At 36.2% G+C, this 27,460-nt stretch overlaps 1 protein-coding gene across 1 annotated transcript in view; it reads left to right on the plus strand.

Annotated features, from left to right (window-relative positions):
- Positions 1-839: 839 nt before the first annotated feature.
- Positions 840-27,460, plus strand: part of Pdzrn4 (PDZ domain containing ring finger 4) — a 358,359-nt gene continuing 331,738 nt past the window's right edge. The window contains exons 1-3 of the mRNA XM_047549877.1: positions 840-1,546; positions 3,797-3,883; positions 5,669-5,776. Of these exons, the coding sequence (XP_047405833.1) occupies positions 887-1,546; positions 3,797-3,883; positions 5,669-5,776 (855 nt within the window). The 5' untranslated portion in view covers positions 840-886. The remainder of the gene's footprint in view (positions 1,547-3,796; positions 3,884-5,668; positions 5,777-27,460) is intronic.

The following is a 27,460-nucleotide window of genomic DNA, read 5'->3' on the forward strand; positions in this document are numbered from 1 at the left end:
CTTTCCAGGTGCCCAGATGATCTATTCCCAGTGGTAAAATGCTTATGAGAAGAAGTAAGATAAATGTTGTGTCGATTGAACCTGGAGTCAGACAGCAGGGTTACAATCCCAGCTTCCTTGCTGGGTAGCAGACTTTGGGTGTGACTGTTTTCTTTGAGACTAAGAAGGAGGGATCCTGAAGTGAGCACAGGGCCTTTTCCCCATCTTTGCTGCTCAGGCAAGCATCTGCCTCTCTGCACTCACCTGATCTCTGGATCACGGTCTGGGAAGCCTGGTTCTGTGAATTTCCTATATGGTTATTTTCCTAATAGTGATGTCCTCAGGTAGCAGCTTCTGAGCTGGCGATTTTGTAGTGGACAGATTTGAAAGAACAAAGGTACATTTATTTCAGACTTTAACCGGTCTACTTGACGCAAGTCAATGAAGATTTAGCGGAAAACCAAAGATCTTGCTCTCAGGAAGCTGACATTCCGGTGGATTTAAAAGTTGTTTTTAACATCCGCACTGTACTAATCACCCTCTCTTCCCAGGGCGAAGAGCCCTGACTTCTTGAAGTTCACTGATCAGACAAAGAACACCGCTTACTCAAGGGTCATTTTAAACTAACCTCAGTTCTCCTCGTACAAAATCTGAAAGAACATAAATTGCAAAGCAGACAAGAAAACTGGGGTCTCTGGAGGTGGCTTCTATTAGCGTCAATACGGCGAAGTCAGGGACCGAGCAGAAAAAAGCCTGAAAACTTCAAGCCAAACAAACTCTGAGATCACACCTCCCAACCTCCTCCTCCCCTCCGAAGAGCCAAGGTCGCAGTGAGACTTCTGTCTAGGGGCAACCCAGGGAAGGCAGGGGGCTCAGAGTAAACGGACTCCTCTTCCCCACCCTTAACATGGGCTTTGCCCTGGAGCGCTTTGCGGAAGCAGTGGACCCGGCTTTCCAGTGCAAGCTGTGCGGCCAGGTGCTGGAGGAGCCCCTGTGCACGCCTTGCGGGCACATCTTCTGCGCCAGCTGTCTGCTACCCTGGGCGGCGCGGAGACGCCGGTGCCCGCTACAGTGCCAACCGCTGGCGCCAGGAGAGCTGTATAGGGTGCTGCCGCTGCGCAGCCTCATCCAGAAGCTGCGCATCCAGTGCGACTACCGCGCGCGTGGCTGTGGCCACACAGTCCGGCTGCAGGAGCTGGCAGAGCACGTCGAGCACTGTGACTTCGGCCCAGCCAGTCTCTGCCGCAGCCTCCCGCGCTGCGCCTTGGGCCGGGGCGGCTACCGAGGCAGCGGGGAAGTTCCCGCGCGGGGGGGCTGCAGGCCAGCGACCAGGGCCCGCCCGGGCGGGGACACAGGCGGAGGACCACCAGTCGGCCGCTGCGGCAGCGGACAGGGGCCCAAGTCTCAGGTCCTCGCCTGGAGGCAGCGTGAGAAGGCGCTGCTGCAACAGCTCTGGACGCTGCAGGGCGAGGTACAGCTCACAGCCCGCAGGTATCAGGAGAAGTTCACCCAGTACATGGCTCACATCCGCAACTTCGCCCGGGACCTGGACCGCGGCCACCGCAGGGTAAGCGCAGAGGGAGTGGGCACCGGGAATGATTGGTTGGGGTGGGAAGAGGAAGATTCTTCCTGGTACTTCAGAATTCCTTTAGGAGGTGGCATCTTTCTTTACCATGCAGTAGGAAACATCCAATACGCCCTGATTGTCCTCTACTGGCATTATCTTTTAAGTGTATTACTGTCGCAATTAACAAGGAACAGCCCCTTGTCGTGTATATTAGGATTGGAAAGAGTTAAACAGATCCAATTCCAACTTTTCCCTGAGAAGTAGAAATTGGGAAGACTCATTTTCCCATCCAGACTCTTGTTTCCCATCTTTCACTCCCCACTCCACTCCATCATCTCTGCCTATCTTTTGTGCCTGTGCAATGTGCCTGAAGCAAATTCGAGAAGGAAAGGCATTTCCCATGAATGACTTACTTTTTCTGTCAAACTGCCCTTATCAATCAACTACTCTACTTCGTGCAGGGACTGTGAGGGATGAGAGGACCAGGACAAGCTCAGGGATTGGGAGGTTGAGAGATGGGTTTTCTTAGAGTTTCTAGTTTCATCACCTTGATTCTCCCTAAAAGACCCTTCCCTGCTTTGGGATCTTCAAAGATCGTTAATGGTGGTGGTGGCAGGCGCAAGTACCTTATGACTTGGGAAGCCTGTTCTGAGAGCACCCACATCTATCAGCAATTGGACTGGCCCTGGGAGTCTGTTGGCTATGGCTGTTTTCCTTCTTTGTCGAAGCGCCGGCCCTGATCTGCACTCCTGGACCGACCGCGGACTTTCAGATGGCATAAACAAGCCTCTTTGCAGCACCCCGTGTGAAGAGGCTTGTTTATAAAGCTGTTACTTCTCTTCTGGAGGACTTCAGCACAGTGTTTGACATTGTTGGTCGCTGCCATGGTGAGCAGGGATTTAGCAGAACTTGCGCTCCATTCAAGGAGCTGTTTTCATTCTTCAGTACTCCTGGGAGGAGCAACCCAGAAAGATTCCCATTTGGGACTGATTGCATAGCACTGCCTCCAACTCAGGCACTGAGTTTAGATGTTCCTGTCTTTGAACCTAAAAAATGATAACTGGAATGAGAAGGGCTAAAATGTTTCTACCCTGATAAAGGGAAGCAGACCATGCTTTAAAAGATTAGATGTTAGGATTCTTTCTCTAGCTTATTTATACACAGGTAAATTTACAAAATGTGAGGACCAGAGAGAGGCCCAGAAATATACTCTGCATTACTAATCCAGGTTTCAAAGTCTGATGGAAAGAAGTAACAGTTAGAATTATAGGACAGAGAAGTCCACACAAGTCAAGCAGTGGTTTGAAAAGTGAGGAACAACTGCCAGTGATTTGCAGATTAATTATCAAACAGTTTTCTAGTGCTCTTCAGAAATGCTTTTCCACTGCCAGCAGGGGCTGCTGTGTGCACTGCCTGGGAAAAGCTCCTGGGAAAGGTACTAGGGATGGCAATAGGGCTGATGCTTATGCAATGTTATCATTCAGAAGTAATTTACAAGAATCTGATTTCCCAAGATAAATTAATATAAATAACCAGGAATAAAACTCATCTTGTCCAGCACCGTTTCATCTTATATTTAAATTGGTCTTTGCTCACAAACAGGTTGTAGATATAATTTATAATAATATTTATAATTTATTAAACTGTTGTTGGATTATAAGGAAAGAAATACATACTACTTTGCCTAGCAAAAATTCACTTTTTTTCCCTTCTGCAAGATTTGTGCAAGACCAAATAGGGTTATTATTTAATATTAGGATTATTGTAACCTAACAAATCCTGCATTAGAGCAGCAACCTGAATATTACATAGCATTTATGAAATCCCTTAAAATTTTGTAAAGTGAAAATTTTACAAAAAAAATCTTTCTAAGGTTCTCTGACAATTTATTTTATTTTTCTGTCATGGAAGGAGAAAATTACAAAATTCCTGCAAGGTTAAACCAGAAATCTGTTTTAAATTATGGTGAAATCAAAATTAGATATTACACTGGATAAAAGCTGCATATGTAAAAATGCAAAGCCATTTGGTCATTTTTGAAAATAGTTTCTTTTTTTTGTCACAAGAAGAGTTGTTCCTTTTGAAACATACTTTCAAATATTCTTAGGAAGAAATTAACCTTCAGCCACCCTTCATTTTAAGCTTCTCTCCTATTCAAAGTTTCATTTATTTACCATTTTAAACTAGTTTCACATGGTATTTGTTTTCTTTTATATTTTTTGCTTAGTCAGTTTATCCCTTTTCTTCTAGGATGAAGAACAGAAGTCATTTACCATTGTGTTAGAAAGAGAAAATGACACATTGGGATTCAACATTATAGGAGGTCGACCAAATCAGGTAACCCACCTTCTTAGTGCATTACTCTTTGGCTTATAAAATAAGAGAAGACAGCTTTCATTTGTGGATTTGGGGTCAGAAAAACAAGCAGTTTCATCTTTAAAATTATGCTGGTGATCAAATGCTAAATTCCTTAATGCAAAATTTCCAATATGTACCAAGATTTTCTTTTAGAGAAATGTAAAAATCAATAGCTAACAAACTTGGTTCTCCTAGATGCTTTCAAGAAAGATTCATTTCACATTTCATCTTTGGCACCATAGTCAAATTTCTTAAATAAGCTTACTTCACAGTAATATTTATAGACAATTTCTGTTTGCTATTAGGCAATTGTATGTCTGCTTATAATTCCAATTTATTAAGTCAGATTTTTAAATGTTAATGCAGGCTGGGAAGTCAATAACACACGTTGAGTGAACAGTTAAATTCAAATAAGGGATGATTGTTTTCACAATTACATAGGAAGCTCCTTATTAAAGAAAGTTGATTTGAAATATTTTTAGCATTCCAAATCAACTCCTTCATTTAGTTGAATGAACAATGATCTGTACATTAATACCAAGGGCTTTCTAATGCATATTATAAACTTATATACTGTAGTTGCAAAGCTCTTTTACATCTTTCAAATCCTACGTCAACTTAATTTTCATCATAACTGGAAAAAGGTGATAACATTTAAAAATTCTGTTGTTTAATTTACCCAATAAACTGCCTTGAAAAAATTTTGCATCCTGCATTACACATATTATCCAAGGAAACTGTCATAGGGTTATTGACTATGTGCTATTCCAGTCAGGATGGCAGTGGCCTGTTTTCTTCTGTGTCTAGGATGCAGCAAGCAAAACTAGCAACTCACAACTGCTGTGCATATGCTTCTAAGGTGGTCCCCATGTATGATGAAAAGACAGAAGTCTTGTCATACCATTTTTGTTCTCTTTTCCCCCAAGGACTACTTTTATAAACGTCAGTTAGGTATTTGACATTTAGATGACACTGGATATTTTAAAAGCCTCTTAAAATTCATGTGAAATAAAATGAAATTATTTTATTTAGCCTGCCATGAAGTAAAATGACATTTCAAACTATGTAATAATTTATTATAGGATGATGAACATTTTTTTCTAAATAAGTTTTACAGTATAATTGGTTTCCTGAGACTGACTAAAATGTCCTATTTATACAATGGCCATATGTTTGAGGTCCAGTCATGAGACATATTGCACCTGGAGACATATAAAGATCAGTGTCAAATGGGTTTCCTTGCAGTTTAGTGTTGATCTTTTGGGATTTTACACTAGAGCAAGTTCCCAGTCACCTCTGTGAATAGACATGATCAAAGTTATTTCCAAATTTGTCACATTGGGAAGCTAAATCATATTTTCAAATATATGACCACATATCAAACATATTGTACAAATACAGTCTGGATATGCTTTGTTTTTCTTCTGTAACTTTATCACCCTGTAGAAGTGAGATAGTATAGAAATAAGACTTAGAAACCAGTCGATCTCACCTTGCATATGCCCTTTTCTCCCAGAGCTTTTTATGTGTACTCAAAAATGTAAAATGAACAGCTAATCTTGTCAGAGTTGCTGGACTTGTTCATTAAAACTGCCACCCTGATTAATTACTAGTTGGTGTTAAGTAAGTTAAAATTCTCTGCCAAATTCCCAGCTGAGAGAGTTACATATTGAAGGAAGACTGGCAATGTTACATTTAGAAAATTGTCCTTTATAAAAATGTTACTTGCTTATTTCTTTCTGCTGATGATTATATTTTTTATAGAATAATCAAGAAGAACCATCTACTGAAGGAATTTATGTTTCAAAAATTTTAGAAAATGGACCTGCTGACAGAGCAGATGGTCTGGAGGTTCATGACAAAATCATTGAGGTAAGATAATAATACAAGCAACACATGACCTATAGATTAAATATTTATACATTTTAAATTTCCAAGCTTATTTGCTTCACCTTGGTGGGGCCTTATTAGAATATATACGTAATGCAGCAGTGGAGGTATTACTTTTTTAATTCCTCAAAAAATCTAAAATTCTGTGGTAATTCTTTACCAATTAATAAATATCGCAATAAAAGATTGAAATCCCTAAAGTTTTCAAGTGTGTTAATGAATAACTCTCTTTTAATAAGTTGTCTCTTCGGTGAACTGTGAAGATACTTGTATGACTAGTAAAGAATTAATTTTTGTGACATTTTAAAAGATGATAAACCTCGCCCAAGGAGACTTTTTATTACTATTTTTAATGTTTTAATACTATTTTCAACTTGCTTTTAATATATGTAGTTTATAATTATTTGTACAATGCCTTTACCTTTACCATTTCTTAGTTTAATATGATTGCCTCATCCCATGTCCTTTATTTATTTATTTATTTTAATATTTGAAAGAAAAAGGAAAGTAGCTATTTTATCCTGTGGCAAAAAAGTTGGTGGAAATTTTTCCCTATTGTATGATACAACTCTATTGTATTTGGGGGTGATATGAGTAAACACCTTTATGCTAGTGATTTGGACTAAAATGTGGAATTTGGGGTTACTGCAATCTGCCATTTTTTTCCTTTTGATGTTTCATTAACTAGTTGAGATAATATTTTTTGACATTAACAAAATGATTAGGTTGCTTTTGTCAATGGATTTATTTCCAGTGTATTAGTAAAGGTGAAAATAGAAATTGGAAAGGTTTATTTGACTCCACCATTTTTTAAAAAATTCTGTTTATTCTGTTATTTAGTCACTGATACTATGTTTCTGAATGTCTACATAAACTCTCTGGACAGAGGCTCTTTTTCTTTATTAAGCTTTGGATAAAGTTTTAAATTTTTATTCATTATTTGCACACAAGTTGAATTTTGAATACACTGATATAGGATAAGAGCAAAGAATATAGAGAAGTCACGAGTTTTCTGTCTTGGGGGAAAAAAGAACACACAAGGTTTAGAACTTAGCTGATCAGACACTCTGAGAAGAGAAAGGAGTTACTCTGGGCTGAGACGGTCTGAGTTTCTGTTTTTTTTTGTTTGTTTGTTTATTTGTTTTTGTTTTTTGATTTTTGTAAATTTTTAATCTGAGTCCTCTTGTATCAAGATTTGCTACTTCCAGTTGTATAGTCAAGAAAGCACAAACTGCTTTCACTATTGCTATCATTTTTCTTGACAGTTTGCCTACTGAAAACATTTAGAGGTTATAGTTTTTAAAGTTAGAATTTTTCTATTTCTACTCATGTTTGTGCACTATATTTTAAAGAAACATATAATTTAAACAAAAGTTGTCCTCATTATTTCCTGCTGTATCTCTAAGGCATTTTCATTTTTCTGGTTAAACAGAAAATGAATGCCTATATTTCATACTACTAGAAGGGCTGATGGAACTGAATAAATGCATTCAATTACACACACACACACACCACAGAAAGAAGTACTGAGAATTTTAAAAATAATTTATTTTAGATTCTAGCTAGGTAACAATGTTACAGATACTTCATTAATGTTGCATTAAAAGAAAGGAAGAACTTTTATGTTGCAATATATTATTGTTAAATACTCAGTGTTTGCTTATATAAAGAGGCAATTCTGTAGTTTTATAAAAAACTATGGTTGATAAATCCAGAGCATCTAGACATCTATATAATATGTTACTAATGTATGTCAGACTACTCTTGTTTAAGCCCTATAAGATAAAGAGAAAAGAAATCAACAATGGGAATTCAAATGGAATTTATTACTAGCTGCAACACTATTATTATTCACCTTGATTTGCATATGTTAGCAATTAATGACAAAGACTTGAAACTTATCTCAATAGAAATTTTTCAATGTATCTTTTATGCCAGGATATATATATATATATATAGCCAGCTCCCACACACATACACACCATACACACCACACACACACACACACACACAATAGTTCTGTAATGGATCACTGTGACCACATTTATAGTTAGGAAATGAATTAGATATGCATATTTCTAGAATGTTGTCTTGTTAATTAGCATGAAATATTTTCAAAGGAAGATTACTAGAAATAAATACCTCATATTTAGTTTCTGTCAGTATTTTTAGTGAATAGATACTTGTGTGACCTTAATATCTGTTTAAGCAAGTAGCATGTTTGCCTTGTGCATATGTGTCATAAAATATCCCTATGTTTGCCTTGTGCATATGTGTCATAAAATATCCCTATGTACCAAGAAAACTTAGAAGCATTTGAAGCTTGTCACTTATTTAATTCATCTGTCATTAGGGCCCCCATCAAACTTTGTGGAGTGCAGCTAATGGGAAATGGAGAAGAAATGTATCAATTTATTTAAAATACACAGAACGGGATAAACAGATTTTTAGAATAAAGGCAATGAATTCTGTTTTGTGCTCAATCATTTGTTGATCAATCAACTTTAATTGATTTTCTCTTTCAAATGGCTTTTGAATTTCAAATGGCTATACTGATTTTAACCTAGTTCAACAAATAAATTTGGTAGTAAAGAACACATATCAAGTATTGTGAAATTGTCTATCGACATAAGTGCCCCAATCTATTGTAAAACATTTATTGTTTACCATCAAGATCTATTAAAAATATTTTATGTAACAAACAAAAACACATATGAGGACTGGGGTAGTGGCTCAGTGGTAGAAAGCTTGCCTAGCATGTGTGAGGCACTGGGCGATTCTCAGCACCATATAAAAACAAATGAATAAAAGTATTCATCCCTATCTATCTCTCTCTATATATACATACACACACACACACACATACACACACACACATAAAATAACAATTTTTCTAAATTGCTTTTTTGAATAGGAAGATAGATATGTTAAAGAGTTAATCCTATTAATGGTTAAAGTTACTTTACTAGTGCTAATAAAAATATTGATTATAACAATTTTTCCACTGTTGAGCAAAGTTCAACAACTCCAAAAGTATCACTTAAAAAATCTAGATTGTACTAAAATTGATCATATTTATAATCATGAAAGAATAAAAAAAATCACAGTCACAAAGTAAGCCTATGTTGTACTTTTTATATCATACAAGGCAAGTTGATTTTTGGAGTTGTTCTCCACAAGCAACCATGTTGCCTAGTTTCTGGCTATTTTTACCTCCACATTTGTGAAAATATTTACTGTTTGAAAAACTGCTCTGATATTTGAGTTGCAGCATTATGTGTCAAACTATCACTGGAGAATGAAAAGGCCAAGGATATTGTAAGCGTCTTGAAATATCACAGGAATAAAAGCATCTTTTGCTTGCTGTTTTTTTGCCCTTTCATGACTCAAAAGGAGCAAAGATCCTCTTTACTACCAGAATCTTGGACACAGTTCTAGAAGAGGCTAATACCGTGGCTGTAGTTATCATCATGTTAGGATGCCTAGTGGGTACATGGGAAGGGGTTGAGAATCAAAATTCTCTGCTGCTGTCAAAAACAGTGTTCCTCTGTTATTACTGTGATGTTGCTAGCAGCACTACACACACATCCTAGAGTGGGAAAAGGTGCATCGCTATTATGGCTCTTGGTTCACGTTTTTCCTCCACCCCTCCCTCCAGCTCCCAGCCAATGCTGTGTAACAGGACAGTAGTGGAACAGAATGATTGCCATCCGTTTTTCAACTTCTAGAGACCAGAGTAGTCTGTGACATCAATACTTTTGGACAGAAAGCAATATTTTCACATATATATATATATGTGAAATATATATATATTTGTCTTCTCTATATTTAACTTGAAATGCATAAAGAAACACAACTTAAAAGGCTTTTTATTTTGCTTTGCAAGTAGTTCCCACACTGAACAGTGACACAGTCGTGCTTTCCATGAGGTTCAGGAACTTTACTGCCAGAGTGCAATTATACTTTCCTTTAGTTCTGTAATATTTTCACTTCTGAATTTTGTGTCATCACTCACTACACAGCTGAAGTAAAAATCTTTATTAGCTTCCACATTTATTTGGCTAAAGTTTCCCAGAGTAGTTTACAGCTGTTAAAGGAGGAAAATTAAGTGCAGATCAGAGTTAGATACTTTGAAATGTTTAATCAGGGCTATGTGGTGCTTCCTCCAGGTATTCCTGATGGCACGTCACACCTCACAAAGCTGCAGCCCTCATCTGTTCATTACAAGAAGCATGTGCAAGTTCTGTAGGTCATTTGTAAAACTAGTGGGCAGTTAGTGTTTTTGACAAATTATTGCTTCATCTGAACCCACCACTGAATGATTCAATGAAATAGTATCCTCATCCTGCGTTATTAAATTGTATTTTAACTGTTCAAATAACAGACTGGTTGTTTGAAAGAATGAGGAAGGACCTAAAAGTAATTATATTTGTGCAAGTGAATAATAACTTTTAGTGAAATTTGTAGTCATAATCTAATGCTACTCAATCAAATGTAGCTTCAACATCATAATGCAGTTATTATACAATTATATATTTTAATATATCTTGAAAAATAGTGTGGTACAGTGGAAGACCCTGGGTTCTGAAATCAAGGAGACCTGGCTGAAATTTCTGTCCTGGCAGTTGAAATGTTCATGACCTGACCAAGTCAGTTATTCCTCAGTGTCTGCAGTATTCCATTTCTGTATGTACAAGTGCCTCCACACAGGGCACATTTAGGGAATTCGCTATTGTGAGTTTCTTGTACTTTGTTTAATTTTTGCAAGTAACTTGTGCTCCAGAGTACAAAAAGGGAAATAGGGACTATTTCCTTCTGTTTCTTCCTGGGAAAAATCCAGGCTACCTGCTGCCAACTTTCAAGTCATTCCTCTGTGTATAGACACGTGAGTTTGGATGAAGAGTGTAGGTGGTTTTAGCTTGTGGATTTTCACATATCCAAATGAATACCCAGAGGCAAGAAGAGCTGTAAGGGGAACTTTTGTAACTGTGTGGTTATGAACTGACTCAGTCATCCAACAAGTATGTATGCATTGCCTCATATGTGCCAGGTGGTGCATGCTGTGTTTTGAAAAAGATCACTAAGACACCTCTCTTCACTCAAGTGGCTGAAGGTGGAGCGCTGTTTTCTGCCCATGAGAAGCCTTTCCTTGAAGTTGCCACTTCAGTCCTTAAGGATCTAAATGGACATTACTGTCTTGCCTTAGGGGATTGACACTGTGGGTTCCTTTTAGCTCTGCCATCATCCTACAAGTAGTTCAATGCATTTTTAGAAATCATGACATGGGATAGTAAAGTAGTAGAATCTGGGGGTATGAGACAGCATTGTGGTTTCAGGAAGGGGTATGGGCTTTGAACTTGAGTCTTGGCCTTGAACTTTTGATGAATTATGTGGGAAGCTTTCTCAAATTCTCTAATTCTGTTTCTTGCCTGTAAGTATATGTGTCATAAGAGGTAGCTGCTGTGGTTTAATATGTCCTCCAAGGGTTATACATTGGATACTTAGTCCCCATTGTTGCAGTCTCAAGATGTCACAGGAACTTCAAGTAGAGGGGTCTAGTGGGAGGTCATTGAGGGCATCACCCTGGGGAAGGATTAAGGTAGTTTTGTTGGACCCTGGCTAGTACTCTCCAGAGGGTTGTTATAAAAGATCAACACTGGCCCTTCTCCAGGCTTTGGCTTCCTGCTTTGCTATGTGATCTCTCTCTTTCAAGTGTATTCCTTCCAACATGAGGGCCTCACCAGAGCCAAACTGATCTGGTGCCATACCTTTAAACCTCCAATACTGTAGGCTGAATAAACCTCTTTTTTTTAAAGCACCCAGCCTCAGCTTATTTTGTTATAGTAATAGAAAATTGGCTAATAAACTAGTTCCATTTTCTGTCTAGATGATCATATTGTTTTTTGTCATTCCACTGAGTTTCCATTATTAGTAAATACAGTTTTATTTTAATTTAAAAAGAAAGACTGGAAAGGTCTTTATGCAATTCATCTTTAGTGTGTTAATCATTAGTAATTTATCTTAAATTCATAAGACATGAATTTGGGTTTGGTTTATTGATGGCTAAGCTCCCAAGAAAGGAAACCAGGCCACCACATGACTGTATCGTTTGCACACTGTATTACTGGATTTGGTGTCCTTCTCAGGAAGTCTAACTGTGCTTGCTGGTCTCCTCATCACAGCACCTGTAACATTATCACAATTCATCTTAAAATAAGATGCAGTGTTTGTTTTAGGTAAAATGTCAGAGTGGGCTGTATCTTACTGGTTTTCATCCTCCTTTTTTCTTTCAACCATCCTAGCCATCTGGCAATTTCTGGCTCACTTTCTTATTTCTCTGCAACATGGGGAAATGCTGAACACCATTTGAACTTCAGCTGAAGATAATGCCTGAATCATTCTCTGGCTTCTGTCATTTTTCTCCTCAATGTTCCCTTCACTCAGCTGCTGCCATTTGTAACTCATTTTGCTCAACACTACAGGGTTTTGTTTTCATTCCTTTGCTTAAGCTCCCTCATTAGCTGTTATGACTTGGATATGAACTGTCCCTAAAAGCTGCTGTTACTGCGGGAATCTTCAGAGGTGAAACGATTAGATTATGAGAGCTGTAACCTAATCAGCCCATCCTACTTTGAATGGACTGACTGGATGGTAACTCTAGGCAGTTGGGTGAGGCTGGAGGAGGTGGGTCATTGGGGGTATGCCCTGGAAGGGTCATTATGCCTGAGGCCCCTTCCTCCCTCTCGCCTTCCTGACCCACCATCAGCTGAAGAGCTTCCCTTCTCTGGGTCCTTTCCCCACAATGGGCTGCCTCACCTTGGGCCCACAGCAATGGAGTCCTCTGACTACAAACTGAGAACTTTGAAACAGTAAGTCCCAAATAAACTCTTTCCTTTAAACTGTTCTTGTTAGGTATTTTATTAGGTGACAATGACTAAAAGCTAACTAAAACATTAGCATTTTATTGTCAGTAGGTTAAAATTCAACTTTCTTCTTCTTGTCTGGTGCCAGGAATTGAACCCATGGTCATGGGCACACCAGGCAAGTGCTTTATTGATGAGCCACATCTCTATCCTCCAGAACCCAAATTTTTAGTGAAGCAAAAATAGTTCTTCAAACCATTTACATTGAATATTGTTTTGCTTTTTAGATCCTCTACTGTAGTCACATGAAACACTTCTTCTTTCCTACCTTCAGACTTCTCTGTTTTTCTTTTATTTCCCTGCTACCTGATACTCTTTTCCACGTCCTTCTCTAGTTGCAAAGTCCCTTAAAATCTTTCACATGCCCTGAAGCCCTTTGCAACCCACCAAGCAGAATTACTCTCTTATCTCTATTTGATAAAAGATTTTTAGACTTTTCACTTTCATAGCATTTTCAAGTACTAGGGGTGAATATTTATTCTTTGGTGATCTTAAAACTGGTTTTAGTATCTTATTTAAATTACTATCTTACTAGCATTGACATTGGTCAACTCCATACATTGTGTTCAATTTCTTTTGAATGATGGGATAAATGGATGGGTGAATCTTGAGCTCAGGATTTTAGGCGTTTCAATGTCCCTGAAATCTCACTGGGTGGGCAGTCAGTCCCTAAGAGTTGTGTTTGCACCTTATTTTCTTTTGTGTTGCATCTTAACTACAAGACAAATCAAAAATTAAATGACTTACTGTTCCTTAAGTTTCAAGATCTCTAAAATCTACTGACAATGGACTGAAGAATTTGTACCTCTCTAGATTGTTTCTTCTACCTATAAATCAAGAAAGAACTCAAGTGTGTAATGCAGAATTTCAAATTCTATTCACATTAATGCCTAAATTGGATTGAAGACAGGTTTGTTGGCTTTCACCCTAATGCAGAGTTTTCATTATTGAACTTGAAGATCACTGGTAAAGCTGACAGAATGTACTGCTTTGCCTGTAAAACAGTTTTGCAGAAAATGGCATTGAACCAAATATGGAATTGAATGAAAACATGATTAACCACAGAGGAATTGAAAAGATGAAAGATATTTTCCATATTTCCAAACATTGGAAATGGTTTGGTGAAAAGACAGAGTTAAAAACTTCCTAGAGCTCTGGAATGGTCAGGGAGTATCTTTGAAGTTCTCATAATGAGAAATGCTTGGAATAATTAACAGTAGCCCTAGCTGTGAGAATGGATTTGTAGGACTTTAAGGAACAACTCTCAAAGCTTGTTCTGGGAACTTTGTTTTCTTTTTTTTCATAGAGCACATGTTGCTGATTCCTAGTAGATTTTAGTTTTTCTGAGAAGAGATGTGAATGGAAATATTTCCACCCTTTTCTAAAAATCCTGGTTCATTCCAGTGCTTTGGGAAAGCATCTCAAAGAAGAAAAAGGCAGCTGTCAGGTGTGGGGTGAGTTTGGTGCTCGATCCTCTTAACCCTATGAATCCTCATGTCCACATCAGAGTCCAGTGGCCTTATGGGTAGTATTTTGAATCACTTCCCTTTTCTTTTTGAAGCAGTTTGCTGTGTTCTTAAGAAAAAGTAGATGATTCTTTTTGTAATGAGCAACACAGATGTGATTCATTGTTACCTTCAAATAAAAAATGTCCTCCAAAATAAAAATTATTCTTTATGTGGTTTCAACTATTTTAGGCAATAATGTATTACTATTCGAGATACAGGACTATATCTTCAACTCATGAAATTAGATGGGCAATTGACTAGAATCACTTTATAAAGAGGAGATAACTATTTTTCATAATGTAGATTAGGAAACAATCACTGGATAGATGAAAAATATATCATGTTAAATTAAGATTTTTCAGATATTTTTACCTAAAATTGGGTAATTTGGTATTTTATTCACATAATCTGGCACATTAAAAGAAACAATAAATTTGCTTTAGAAATCATATTTCAGAAATCATTAGTTAACAAAAATGTGTTTCTTATATATAAGATAATCGGTTTTTACAGGGGTTCACTACAAACATGATTCACCAAGTAAAGAACACACATTTGAATGACAATAGGTTTTTTAAACTGCTGGAGGTAAAAGATTGGTTAGTGATTACACATGACTCTCAGAGCTTATAATCAAGAGAAGACAGCTATATATCAAACAAATAAACAGTAAGTAAATGAATTGAACCCATGATGTATGATTGGCACAGAGGAACTACCCAAAAGACTTCCCTGATCTGATGGTGGCCTGAAGTTTGAAGAGTGAAATGGAACTTGAAAGGGCCTTTACAGGAAAGTTTAGAGATGAGGAGGTGAGTGGGTGTAGCAAGAACTTTCCAGATTTAGGAAGAATGCTATAAGCCAAGTGAAGAGCAAGACTAGGATACCTTGCTCGACAGCCTCTGTGACTAATGAACATGATGAAAAAAATATCAGCTAATACTTATCATTATGATAAGCAGGGCTTATGTTCATAGACATTAATTCGTTTCCTCCACATAGCTCTGTGAGGTTGGTATTATATCAATGATAGGATCCTGATTTTACAGATGAGAAAACAAGTGCAGACATCAATTTGCCACCATCACAAAGTAGGAGCTCCTGGGTCTGTTCTTGACTATCATTTGTCAGTTGTAGCAGACTTTGAAGGAAGTTCCTGTACTATAGGCCATAAGAAGTCAGTGTTAAACTTTGAGCAGGTGAATGACATGGGTAAAGCCATGATTTAAAAATTAAACCTCCCATAGATTTCACTGGGGTAAAAGTAAAGGTACTTGAGACAGGGAGACTGATGTGTGAGAATTGCAGTTGTCCATATGAGCTAAGAAGCACAGGAGGCAAAAAATAGAAAGCTGCTGGAAGGTACTGATGGCTGTGTGACCTTATCTATTTATCATATTTATCTCGAATATTTTCCTTTGTCTTCACTTCTCAATAGTCAGCCTACTACCACTGAGATTATGTATTCTTTAGTTTTCTTCATTGTAGTCTGCATAATCCTCTAATTGTTCAGCTAAGACAATGTTTTAGCAAGTCTTGGAGGGTTTTGCTTTAAAAAGACAACCTGCGACATTCTTTGAAACATGGAAAGGGAGGGAGAGATTGAGAGTTCAAATGTTTGATGCTGCATAAGCACCTTGAGGAACACTAGGGTGTCCCAGCATAATTTTCTATGCAGATTTTGGAAAGGGTCCTGCAATAATATGTGGTTATTGGCAGTCCCAGGATGGTTTAGAGGTTATTATTTACCTTTCGGACTTAATTTGATATACTTAGAAATAGTATTGCATCTTAAGCTTCTTCAGACAAAATTTTCTCTGCAATGTCTCTCACATGGTTTCCCAGCAAAAGTATTCTCTGCCAAAGACCTCCTAATACCAGTGCTTCTCAAACCACTGTGTGAAAGACACTTAAATTTTTATTTTATTTTAGTGAATTGTAGATTGATAAAATAAAAATGTATTACTAGAAAAAATGAAATAAAATGAGAAAAGGTAATCAATTTCTTTGTTATTTATGATCATTAGATTCCTCAGATAAGTTGCCCTATGGAAGCAGCATAAAATTCTCTGATTGCCTTTGCTGTTGTCATGAACATTGAGCACACTTTTCATGAATTAGCCCCGGTCCTTGGTCCTCAGACCACTCTGAATAGCTCCTCCCACAGTAGCCAGAGAGATCTTTGATCATTTACAAAGTAAATGACATCTTAACCTTCTACCAGTCATTCCACATACTTGCAAATCCTTCTTTCTTGAATCCTTGAATAACTCCCCTACATATGGGATAAAATGCAGAGTTCTCAACCTATTTGCTAAGGCCCTGCCTCTTTTGACTCTCTGGGTCTCACTTACAACTACATTTTTTTTTTTTTGACCATATCCCTTGGTTCCCCTTGCTTAAACCACATTAGCCTTCTTTCAGTTCCAGGATGCACCCAACTTCTTCCCATCACGAGGATTTCCCACCGGAAATCTCTCCCTTCTCCTGTACCTTAGGTGACAGTCACTTGTCAGCTGTCAGCTCACACATGGCCATTGCAGAGAGGCCTTCTCTGACAGCCCTATTTAAATGATATCTCCACATTATGTTTTTTCACTTACCTTTTTCTCCTAGAAATATCGCAATTTGAAATTATCTATTTTTAAGCACAGTTTTACAGAAGTGTCATAAATCATAAATATCTAGTACAGTGAATGATCAGAAGGTAAAATCCCTGTGACCAGCGCCAGGCTCAAGAAACAGATAATAGCAAGCATCCCAAGAATCTACCTTCCTCCCTGGTTTCATTATTACCTTCCTCTAAGTTCTGTCTATTTTGACACTTGCTTAAATAGAATTTTAAAATAGGTGTTATTTAGAATCCTATTTCTTTAACATTATATTTGTGGACTCCACTTATGTTGCATGTAATTTTGGTTTGTTTCATTGCTGTGAGCACTGTAGCATTTCACTGTGTGACTGTACCACAATTTAATTGTCAATTGTGCAGTTAATGGTATTGTTGATTTGGGCCTGTTACAATAACAGTGTTCTGAACATTCTTGTACATGTATTTTGGTGAACATCTGTATGCCCTTCCAAAATATGTGCATGTGTGTGCACATATGCAAACACACATACATATCTATGAGTATATTTGCAGGGTCATAGAATATGTACGTATTTAGCTGTAATAATTATTACCAAACATTACTTTAGATGGTGTAGCAATTTACATTCTTGCCAGCAATGTCTTAGGGTTTCAATTTTTCCAAATACTTATCAAGACTTGGAATTGTGTGTATTTTTTTAAAATTTTAAATTATCTGGTGAAATGATGTATACAGATGTATCTGGTGAAGTTACATGAGTTCTCTCTCTCTCTCTCTCTTTTTTTTTTTTTTCCGTTGTTTAAGTATCCTGTGTTGTGAAATACAGGTTAAAGCCAAAATAAACCTAGAAATCCTAACTTTTGCTCTAACTTCAATACTCAGAACATTGCCTGGCATTCAGTAGACCTTCAACAGTGGAAGGAATGAATTACTATTTACAGGGCTACAAAGATAAAGTAAATCTAGCACTGCTCTTAAAACTCTATGCTTAACATATGAGATGTGTCATAGGCATGTTCTAAATAAATGAAAAAAATCCTAAGTTTCTTTAAACATGGTCTATCACAATGCAGTTTTCTACCTTACCCAGTAGGGGGAAAAAAAACCACAAAACGAAACAATTCTGTGTCTCTTTTGACATTATCATGCATGATTATCTTGGCAGGCTCAGTTTTCAATGCTTGTCTTTTAGTAGGGCCAGTCCTATACTGTCCCTCCACAGTTCACTGTTATAATGTCACAAAGATTATTATGATCCCTAAGCAAATACTTCTGGCCTGGATACCCTGTTGCAAGCCCTTTCACTTTACTGAATGTGTGTGTTATTTTTTTCACAGGCATAATTCTTTCCAACAGATAAGAATGATCAAAGAAGAAAAATTCTTTTTCTTCTTACACAAGCTTTCACTTAGAGAAGATTTTTTTTTATAACACAGAACTTTAAAATGCATATCTCCTCTTGAACAGGTATAATTTTTCTTTGAATCCAAATGAGAACTCCTGTAATGTCAGATCTTACTGATTTAGAATGAAGTTGCTGAGACATATTAATAAGTACTAAAACAAAATAGATCCCAGGCATAGAGGCAGTAAAAGAGAATCTTAGACCTGAAAGAACAGAGAGGGTCAAAGTTGTTATGTGGTAAATAATTGAAAAATGGTTTTCATTTAAAGCTAAAAAATCAAATTTATGTATATACTAGATACATAAAATAATTGTCATATTTTACATAAACATATTTTGTTTGAAATTGTGAGTTGTCAAGTAAATCATCTCACTATAATTTACAAATATGTCTAATACAGACAATTCAAAACATCTCAACACATAAATACTAAATGCTTTTTTATATTTAATCATAGTAGCGAAGATGATGATGATTATAAAACTAATACTAGCTAACATTTATGGATTCTTTATTATGTGCTAAGCATTATGCTAAGAAGTATATATAATAAATAAGCACATTGGTGCCTTTGAAGGATTCCAGTGAATAACCGCTTCAACATTGATATAGTTCAATTGTATTAATCAACTTTATCACATCCAGGGAAAATATATGCCTTGTTAATTTGAAGGAATAGTAACCATGGGATAACATATAAAAGGGAACTGTGGAATTGAATGAAGTTTAAATTAGCTGCTGTTATATAAGTTTACTATTTAACAAAACCTTCAAGGATTTTTGTTTTTTCTTAAAGCATTTAGGGATTGTATATGTTTCCATTGTTAAGAGATCCCCGCTAACATTTAGTGGAGCAGAAGATAGTAGGTCCTTAGCTCTGAATTTATTGTCTTTTGTCTGTTTTAAACTCTAAACACACTTACCTGTGTGTACTATACTATTTCCTCAGTTCCCAGGATTCAACTGTTAAATCCTAGGGTTCATTAGGAACTGGAAATGTCCAGCCTGCCGGAACAGAAGTCTTTAAAAGCCCTATGATAAGTCTCGACTATTAGGTTCAAGAGAAAAATTGACATCCAGTTCTGGGAATAATTTGAAGAAGGATTTTTTTAAATGTTTAAATTTGTTCTAATCAGAATGAACATAACTTAACACATTTGCTAATCTTCACCATATTCTGTTTAATTCTTTATATGAATGTGATTTTATAATATCAAAAGCTAGGAAGAATATTTGGATTTTTTGTATTTAATGAAAGCTTGAATCTCTGATTTGTAGGAAACCTGCTATGTAGTCCTTTCTTCTTCTTAGAACTTGGTAAGAAGTAGCCTATTGCTTATTTTCTTGAGAAAAGACTACATTAAGAAAAGAAAGTGAAGAGTGTTAAGTTTTATAATTTTTTTTCTTGTTCCTTGCGGATTTTTCTTACATATACAAAAGAACAAATTTTCACCTTTATTTTTTTTTTAACCTTCAAATTGTTTAGGAGTATGTAAGTTAAGTTACATGAAGTTCAGAAGGTGCTTAAATATCATAAATATCTCCCTGTGTGTGTGTGTGTGTGTGTTTCCTCTTTCGTCCAGGCCTGAAAGTAATGTGTCAACACTTTGTCAGATAATTTTTTAATCCTTATTTTGGAAAGAGCTCCTGGGATGCTATAGGAGTGGCTGTTAATGAACCATGAGAAGTGGTGGTTTATTATGAGTAGAAATGAGCTTTAAAAAAACAACCATTACCTTGGTTAGCCTTCTAAAAATTCACTTGAAGACAAATATGAAGGTACCTGAAAAGAAGACATCACTTTCTTTATCAATAAGCACAATATTAGTGGCAAATTTTCTGATTGAAGTATTCAAAAAACAGTAAAGGTGTTAATTATGTTGCATTATTATTGATACCTTTTGGAGAGGAAGTTTACAAGGTACTTAAAATCTTACAGTGTGCTTAAAATGCAATAAAATATTATATTTATTGCCTGTTTTCAGCAATTGATGAACATCTAAAATATCTAAGTATACAAATATTTGAAATCATTTTATTTGTATACAGTTATTGAAAAAAATGAAGCCAAAATAAAATATTATTAAAAAAGGATTTTTCTTTTGGGAGATTATTCTTAGAAATTCTGAAACATGTAACTGAATTCACATGGTACTCAAAAATGGAAGCTTGGTTCTCTATGTTCTTTGTGTGTTTCCTTGTATGGATTGGTAAACATGAGTTTGCAGATGGTTTAAAGTTCCAGAAGTTCTGAAATCTTATTACGTTTCAAATCCTTTTATTTTCTTTTGAAAAAAGTTCTAAAGTCCAAAAATAGTTAACTAATTTTTATCCTAAAACTTTGAAATCTATTTCTGCTAATTATTTATAACTTTCTCTCTGTGCCAAGCTGTTGCTCAAAAATTATCTCTAAAACATTGTCAGTTGCATAGATAAATTATGTCTACATAATACCAGGAAATACAAACAAATCGTAAATTAAAAAGCCAGAACACAATGTTTTATTCCTTCTGCAATCATATATAATTGGAGATGCTATGTCATTGTCAATAGTTCCAACTGCCAGAGTTGTTTTTCCAGAGTATTCTGCAAACCTTATTGGAAGAATTGTCAGTATCTCTTTTGCCCTTGAGTGGAAAAAAAAAAAAAAAAAAAACATAAAATGTTGAAAGGTTTCTGGATTCCAGTTTGGATTTTACTTTTCAGAAACCAACCCAGTCCTGGAATTGTTCTTAGAAGACAACTTTGAATTCTGTTGCTTGGTTTATTTTTAGGATAAAACCTTTTAGAAAATATAAGGGCATTGTTTTATCTCTTTTATGTTTGCCTATTATGTTAATTTCTTTCTCTCTGTGGCACTTATTGAAAGCCTTTGAGATGGATCTGTTTTTCTAGTCATTCCTACATTGTTGAATAAACTTCTTAAAGCTGGGAATGTAGTTTAGTGGTAGAACACATATGTAGTATATGCAAGACCTGGTATTCAATCTCCTGAAAAACAAACTTCTCTGAGGTGCTTATGTGTTACCATTAGAGTGAGAAATGTTAACCACTTAAACAAAAAGATAAAATCTTAATCAGGAAACTATGATCCTGAAACTGCAACCCCAACAAAACTCAAGGTCATACAGGAAGGTCTCCTTGTGGTCATGCTCTGCCTGGTTCATAATTGGACTCTTTAGGCAGTGGGCACAAAATCCTATATATGTAAGACAGTAATTAGATTTGATGGGCTGTCTAAAGATCACCTTGAGCAGAGTAAAAGTCATATTGGCCAAATTCAAATGAAAACATCGTTTCAAGATTATAGTTTTTCATGTGATCTGAAATACAATAGTGGCATAAATTGTTCATTCTTTTGGAAATGGTTATCCTTTGACTCTTCTTTTTTATTGGCCCCTTTATATGATACTAGGTTTCTTGGTATGATTCCTAAAATAGGCACATATGCTGTAGGTCTAATTTTATAAATTCTGCTTGCATTTTTTCTATTTTCTTGCATGTCACTGTTCACCAAGCAGAGTGAGCCTCTAACCAGGCCCTACTCCAGGCAGCCTAATGAGAGAAGCCTAATCCGATGTTCACCGGATCTGATCTTACACCAGCACATGTACCAAAACCAGTTGGCCCTCATTAGATTCAACAGTTATTACAGAAGCATGAACTCACATATAGACATTTAATCATTTGTTTTGCCCAGAATAAATTATGGCTAAGCATAAAAATATATTGCAATATTGAAGCAATATTTTTCTTTTACCTGTTTTTGGAAGTTCTGCTTGTTTTGTTTGTGAATTAGCAGTTATATAAGAAGGTTTGTACTTAGGGAGATTTCTTTCCCACTATTTTTATTTTTTGTCATTCCAAATGTAGTTCCTATGCCCTTTAAATATAGAAAAATTATAGCCTGTGTTTTCTGTTAATACATATTAATTGCACAAATAATGGAATTCAGAGTAATATTTTCATGCATGCATAAACTGAGAAAGTACCTTTCTTTTAATCCATCACTCCCCTGGTACCCTTCCCATCCCCTTGTAACCACTATTTTACATTCAAATTAGATTTTTTCTTTTATTTTTGAGATTCCACATATGAGACAGTACTCAATTCTCATCCTTCTGTGTCTGTCTTATTTCACTTAACATACTCTCCAGTTCTATCCATTTTACTGCAGAATGACATGTCTTCATTCTCCTTTATGGCTGAATAATACCTACTTGTGCATATATACCACATTTTCTGTATCCTTTCATCTGTTGATGGGCATCTACACTGATTCCATATCTTAGCTATTGCAAATTGTGACTAAAAAAAATGGGTATGCAGGTGTCTCTTTTGTATGCTGACTTTGTTTCCTCTGATGTGTACCCAGAAGTCGAGTACCTATAGTACATGGTAGTTCTCTTTCTAGTTTTTTGAGAAACTGCCATGCTGTTCTCCATAGTGGCTATACAAATTTACATTCCCACCAGCGGTGTATACGAGTTCATTTTCCTTCACATTTTTTCAAGCATTTGTTATTGTTTTTAAATAATAGTTGTTCTAACTGAGGTTAGATGGTAGGTATTTCATTATAGTTTTGATTGACATTTCCTTTATGACTAATGATATTAAGCATTTTTTCTTTTATTTATTGGTCATTTGTATTTCTTCTTCTGAGAAGTGTCTATTCAGATCATTTGCCCATTTTTAATTAGATTAATTGGTTTTTACTGTTAAGTGTTTTGAGTTCTTTATATATTCTAGATACTAACCTCTGTCAGATGAATAGCTGGCAAATATTTTCTCCTGTTCTGTAGACTGTCTCTTCATCCTGTTGATTGCTTCCTTTGTTATACAAAAAATGTTTAGTTTGATGTAATCTCATTGGTCAATTTTTTCCTGGGTTTTTGGAGTTCTGTCTAGAAAACGATTGTCTGTTCTAATATCTTAAAATGCTACCCTTGGAAGGGATGGAAAGTTGCTCCTGTGGGACCTCTGAGGTCTTGTGAGAACAAGTTGTTATAAGAATGAGCCTGACCCCTGTAATCTTCTGGTTTCCTGGTTTGATATATCATCTCTTTCACCCACATGTACTCCCTGCCTTTGGAACCCCATGGTTTTTAGGTTCACTTTAGAAGCCAAACCAGCGGGACTGCCCAATCTTGGATTTTGAATTTTGAGAACTGAGACCTAAATAAACCTCTTTTTATTTATGAAGTTATTCTGCCCTCAGGTATTTTGCCATAGTAATGCAAAACCAATATACAAGTTAAACAAATAGTGTATTACAAATCATAATAAATGTATGAAGAAGTTTTATTATATAAGGAAATAACAGAGGTAGGGTGAGGTGTTTTTTATTTGGAGGATCGAGGAAATCTTTGAAGAATGACATTTGCAGGATAACTTGAAATATAAATAGGTATTAGCAAGGATTTGTTTTTATAAACAGGCGAATACGTATAAAACAGGTGGGAAAAAACTCAGTATACTTCAAGAATTTAAAGGAAGCTGAGTAGAATAGTTCTCAACAAGGGCTAAGAGTTTGAAAGTAACTAATTTGTGCAGTGTCACAGACTGGTTGGCCATGCGTCTGAGTTGCCCTGGGAAGACTTGCTGATCTGGAAAATGATTAATAGCACCCCTACCCACCCTCTCACAAAAGTATCTCAATTTAATGTTAAATTGTATAGTCTTCCTATTTTATTTGAATAATTGAATTTGTTAACTAGTATTATTGAGACCACTGATCTGGGACCACCCCCCAACCCCAGAAAAAAATTCAGGTCCTTAGATAGAAAGTAATAACACTTTACCATGTTGGAATACTTAATGGATTACAAAATGTTTTCATGTAAATTTTCTCATTAAATCCTGACAACACTCTGAGGTTTAGGAAAATAGGGATGTTAAATTTAGTGACAAATAAAGGAAAAACATGAAAGATTAGAGTATCTATGAGGTTTATTCAAAATCAAATAATGCAAATCCTTGTCTTACAGCATTGCCTTAGGCCACTGTGGGAGAAGAATGGGGGAAAGTGATTTTAGATCAATAGACAGAAAGATAATCCTGAATACTCCTACCAAAGGAGAAAATTTGCAAGTTACACCTCAAGCAGACATATTGAGTACCTTAAAAACAATACCTAAAGTTACACATTATCATTATGGCAGACAATTTATAAAGACTGTGAACAGGCAGAACACAAATGAAACCCAAAGACTTCCTTCTGTCTACTCTAAGTGGAAATGAGACTCAGTTTTTTGTTATGAACTTTCTACACATCCTTGATGATAACCATGGCACTCTAAGAACACCATCAGGTGGACAGAGCTGATCCTTGGTACACTGTGAGGTACCCTTCCCCTAATTGTGATGAGTAAGACTAGAATAAGTCATTTTCAGACTTTAGCATTCAGAAGTGTAACTTGAGGAACTTCTGACACAGATCTAGGGCAACTCAAGATAGCTAATGGAGAATGATAAAATATCTGAATAGTCTATGGCTTGGAGAGGACTTTAGTAGATCTGGGATTGCACCCTGAAATATACATGTTCAACAAGTACCTCCAGAACGGATCACATGTGATTCTGTACTACAGTTTTAGAAACTCCTCTTTAGAAGTCCTTAGTTAGTATAGTCTTAGAATGAGACAACCCCCTTCCCCCTCACCAAGAAAACAAACAAAATACAAACAAAAAAACCCAAAAAAAAACTATTTTAATTTTTCTCAGGGATTCTGTAATAGCAAGGAATTCTTAAGACTTAAAGAAGTGCATTCCTAATGGTGAAAATCCAAGTCAGGTAATAGGTTGAGAAGAAGGTTATTAATTTCCACATATCAGTCTTTCCTCTGTCTCAATTGAGAGCCATGGGCTCCATTATACTACTAAATTAATTTAATTATTTTAAATTAAATAAAATTTCATCTCTATCACCAGTGAGATGAAGTTCCATGGACCAAATTCAGATGGAATGCAACTACTAATTATTAAAGTATCTGGTACATACAAAGAATTCTGGACATTTTGTAGGAGAAATAATGAGTTATTAAAATGTTCTTCGTGCTGTTGTAGAGTTTTTTAAGAAGAGGAAATAAGAAATTTGAACAACCATAATGCATGTTATTATGTAATCAGCACCATTAATAAAAATAGAAAGTACTGGGGGTGGAAGCTGTTTAAAGGAAGAAAAAAGATTCATTTTAAGGTAATCACAAAGGATTCCATATGGACTTTGAAAACTGAGTAGGATTTCAGAATCTTTTTCAGGAGGAGTTTGACTTCCATACAAGGAAGAAATCATTTCCTAAATATATTTTAGTTGCAAAATTTTGAGATTTGAAACCAGAAAAAAGAACTTTGAGTATCTCTTTTATTAATTTTTTTATCAAAAAATATATTTCACTTTATCTTAAAAGCCTGTATGTTCAGAATATTAAATTTATGTCCTATCTTCCATTGGATTTTTCTGTAGAGAGCAATAATTGAGTAAGTTATCCTTGAACTGTTGATTTGATCTGCTCTGTTTATAATTCATCTTGGAGCACAGAACCAAATATTTTTCATCTTTTCTTTAGGAAATATGGAATCATCAAGTATTGCATTTCTTAAAAAGTCATGGAGAGAACCTATGTCTAAATTAATGTCTTTTATTCTGTTATAAAGGAGTCACCTATCTTAGTAATGTTCAGAATAAATACCTTACATATAAGAAGCATCTTCATGAATAAATCCACTCCCCAACATCACATCCTTCTCAAAACACATAGACTGATTTCAGCTCTTCCATTTTTCATGAATGATCCTTTCATAATTCTCTCAAAATTGCCCAGACAACCTGTAGGTTTGAAGCTAACAGAAGCCACAGATGAAGCAACAGTGTTACTTAAAACTACCTGCACTTCCCGGTTCAAGTGGCTCCTAAAGTGGGGTCTATGCTCCAGATCAGAGCATCCCAGCTCATTGTGTTGTCCTTGTTTGAAATCCCCGTCCAAGAGGTCACAGCGTCTCTAAGGCAGAACTGGCCCCTCTGAGAGGACCACTGCCGTCTCACAGGGCCCTGGGCCCACAAGGGCCCTGAGCTCTTTTTAATGCATGGCTGTCACCATCCTGAAATCCCTAATCATGTTTGAAGGAGAAGCCCCTCCTTTTCGTGCTGTGCTAGGCCCGGCGAATTACACAGTGCTTCTTCTATACAGCTTTTATCTCTTACTGCTGAGACATCTGAAAACAGGATGAAAGCACCAAATGAGTGCTTTCAGTTTTTTATATGAGGAGAAGAAAAGATTCTTGGAGATCCAATCAGATGGGAATGTCACATTTTCCCTAGCATGTTCTAATTCAAAGGAAAAAAAGTTTATACTTGAAGCAGTTAACAAAGATATGGGCAGGTTTTTTTTTTTTTTTTCAATGTAACAAATATTTTTGACAGCCTGCTGTTAAACTATTCTCTGAATTATATGGAGAACGTTTTCTCAGCTCTTCCCCAACCTATCTGTTCTCTTTTTTGTTTCCTTTCAATGAATCATGCAGACACCAGCCACCCTAGCCATTCTTAGTATGGATTGCCAATGAACTGGACAATGCTGCATAATAAGTCAATTTTCTAGTGTGCAGATTTCCTCTCCATGCCTTTGAGACCCCTCTGAACCCCATCTATAAGTTTAGTGTAGAAACAAGGGAGACAACACATAATTCATACTAGCTTCTGCAGAGTACCACCTTCCCAACCAATGTGGAAAAGGACTTGGAATCAACAAGTCAGATAGCAGAGGGCTGAAATGCTGAGGAAAATGACATCATTCCCCAACTGACACTTCTGAGGGAAGCATTTTAAAAAAGCAATTCATATGGCTTTCCAGAATTCAGTCTGCTTCCTTGGCATAATGTACCTATTGAAATGATTAAGCCAATTTTAGAAAAATAAGTCATTTATTTATTCATTAATTCATTCTTTAATCATCTATTCATTCATTTTGCAGTGCTAGGGATAGAATGCAGGGCCTCATACAGGGCAAGCACTCAACTGAGCAGTATGACTAGTCCTTTCAATTTTATTTTGGGACATGGTTTCCCTAAGTTGCCCAGGCTGGCCTTGAACTTGTGAGCCTTCTGCTTCAGCCTCCTGTGCAGTTGAGATTACAGGTATTTCCCACTACACCCAAAATAATCTTTCTCTTGGTTAAATTGTAGGGTTAATTAAAATAGAAGCCTGTTTTCCTTTTGGGTGTTGCAGGAATCTGTC

This window comes from Sciurus carolinensis, chromosome 4 (genome assembly GCF_902686445.1).
Source record: "Sciurus carolinensis chromosome 4, mSciCar1.2, whole genome shotgun sequence".
In the NCBI taxonomy this organism is placed as follows: Eukaryota; Metazoa; Chordata; class Mammalia; order Rodentia; family Sciuridae; genus Sciurus; species Sciurus carolinensis.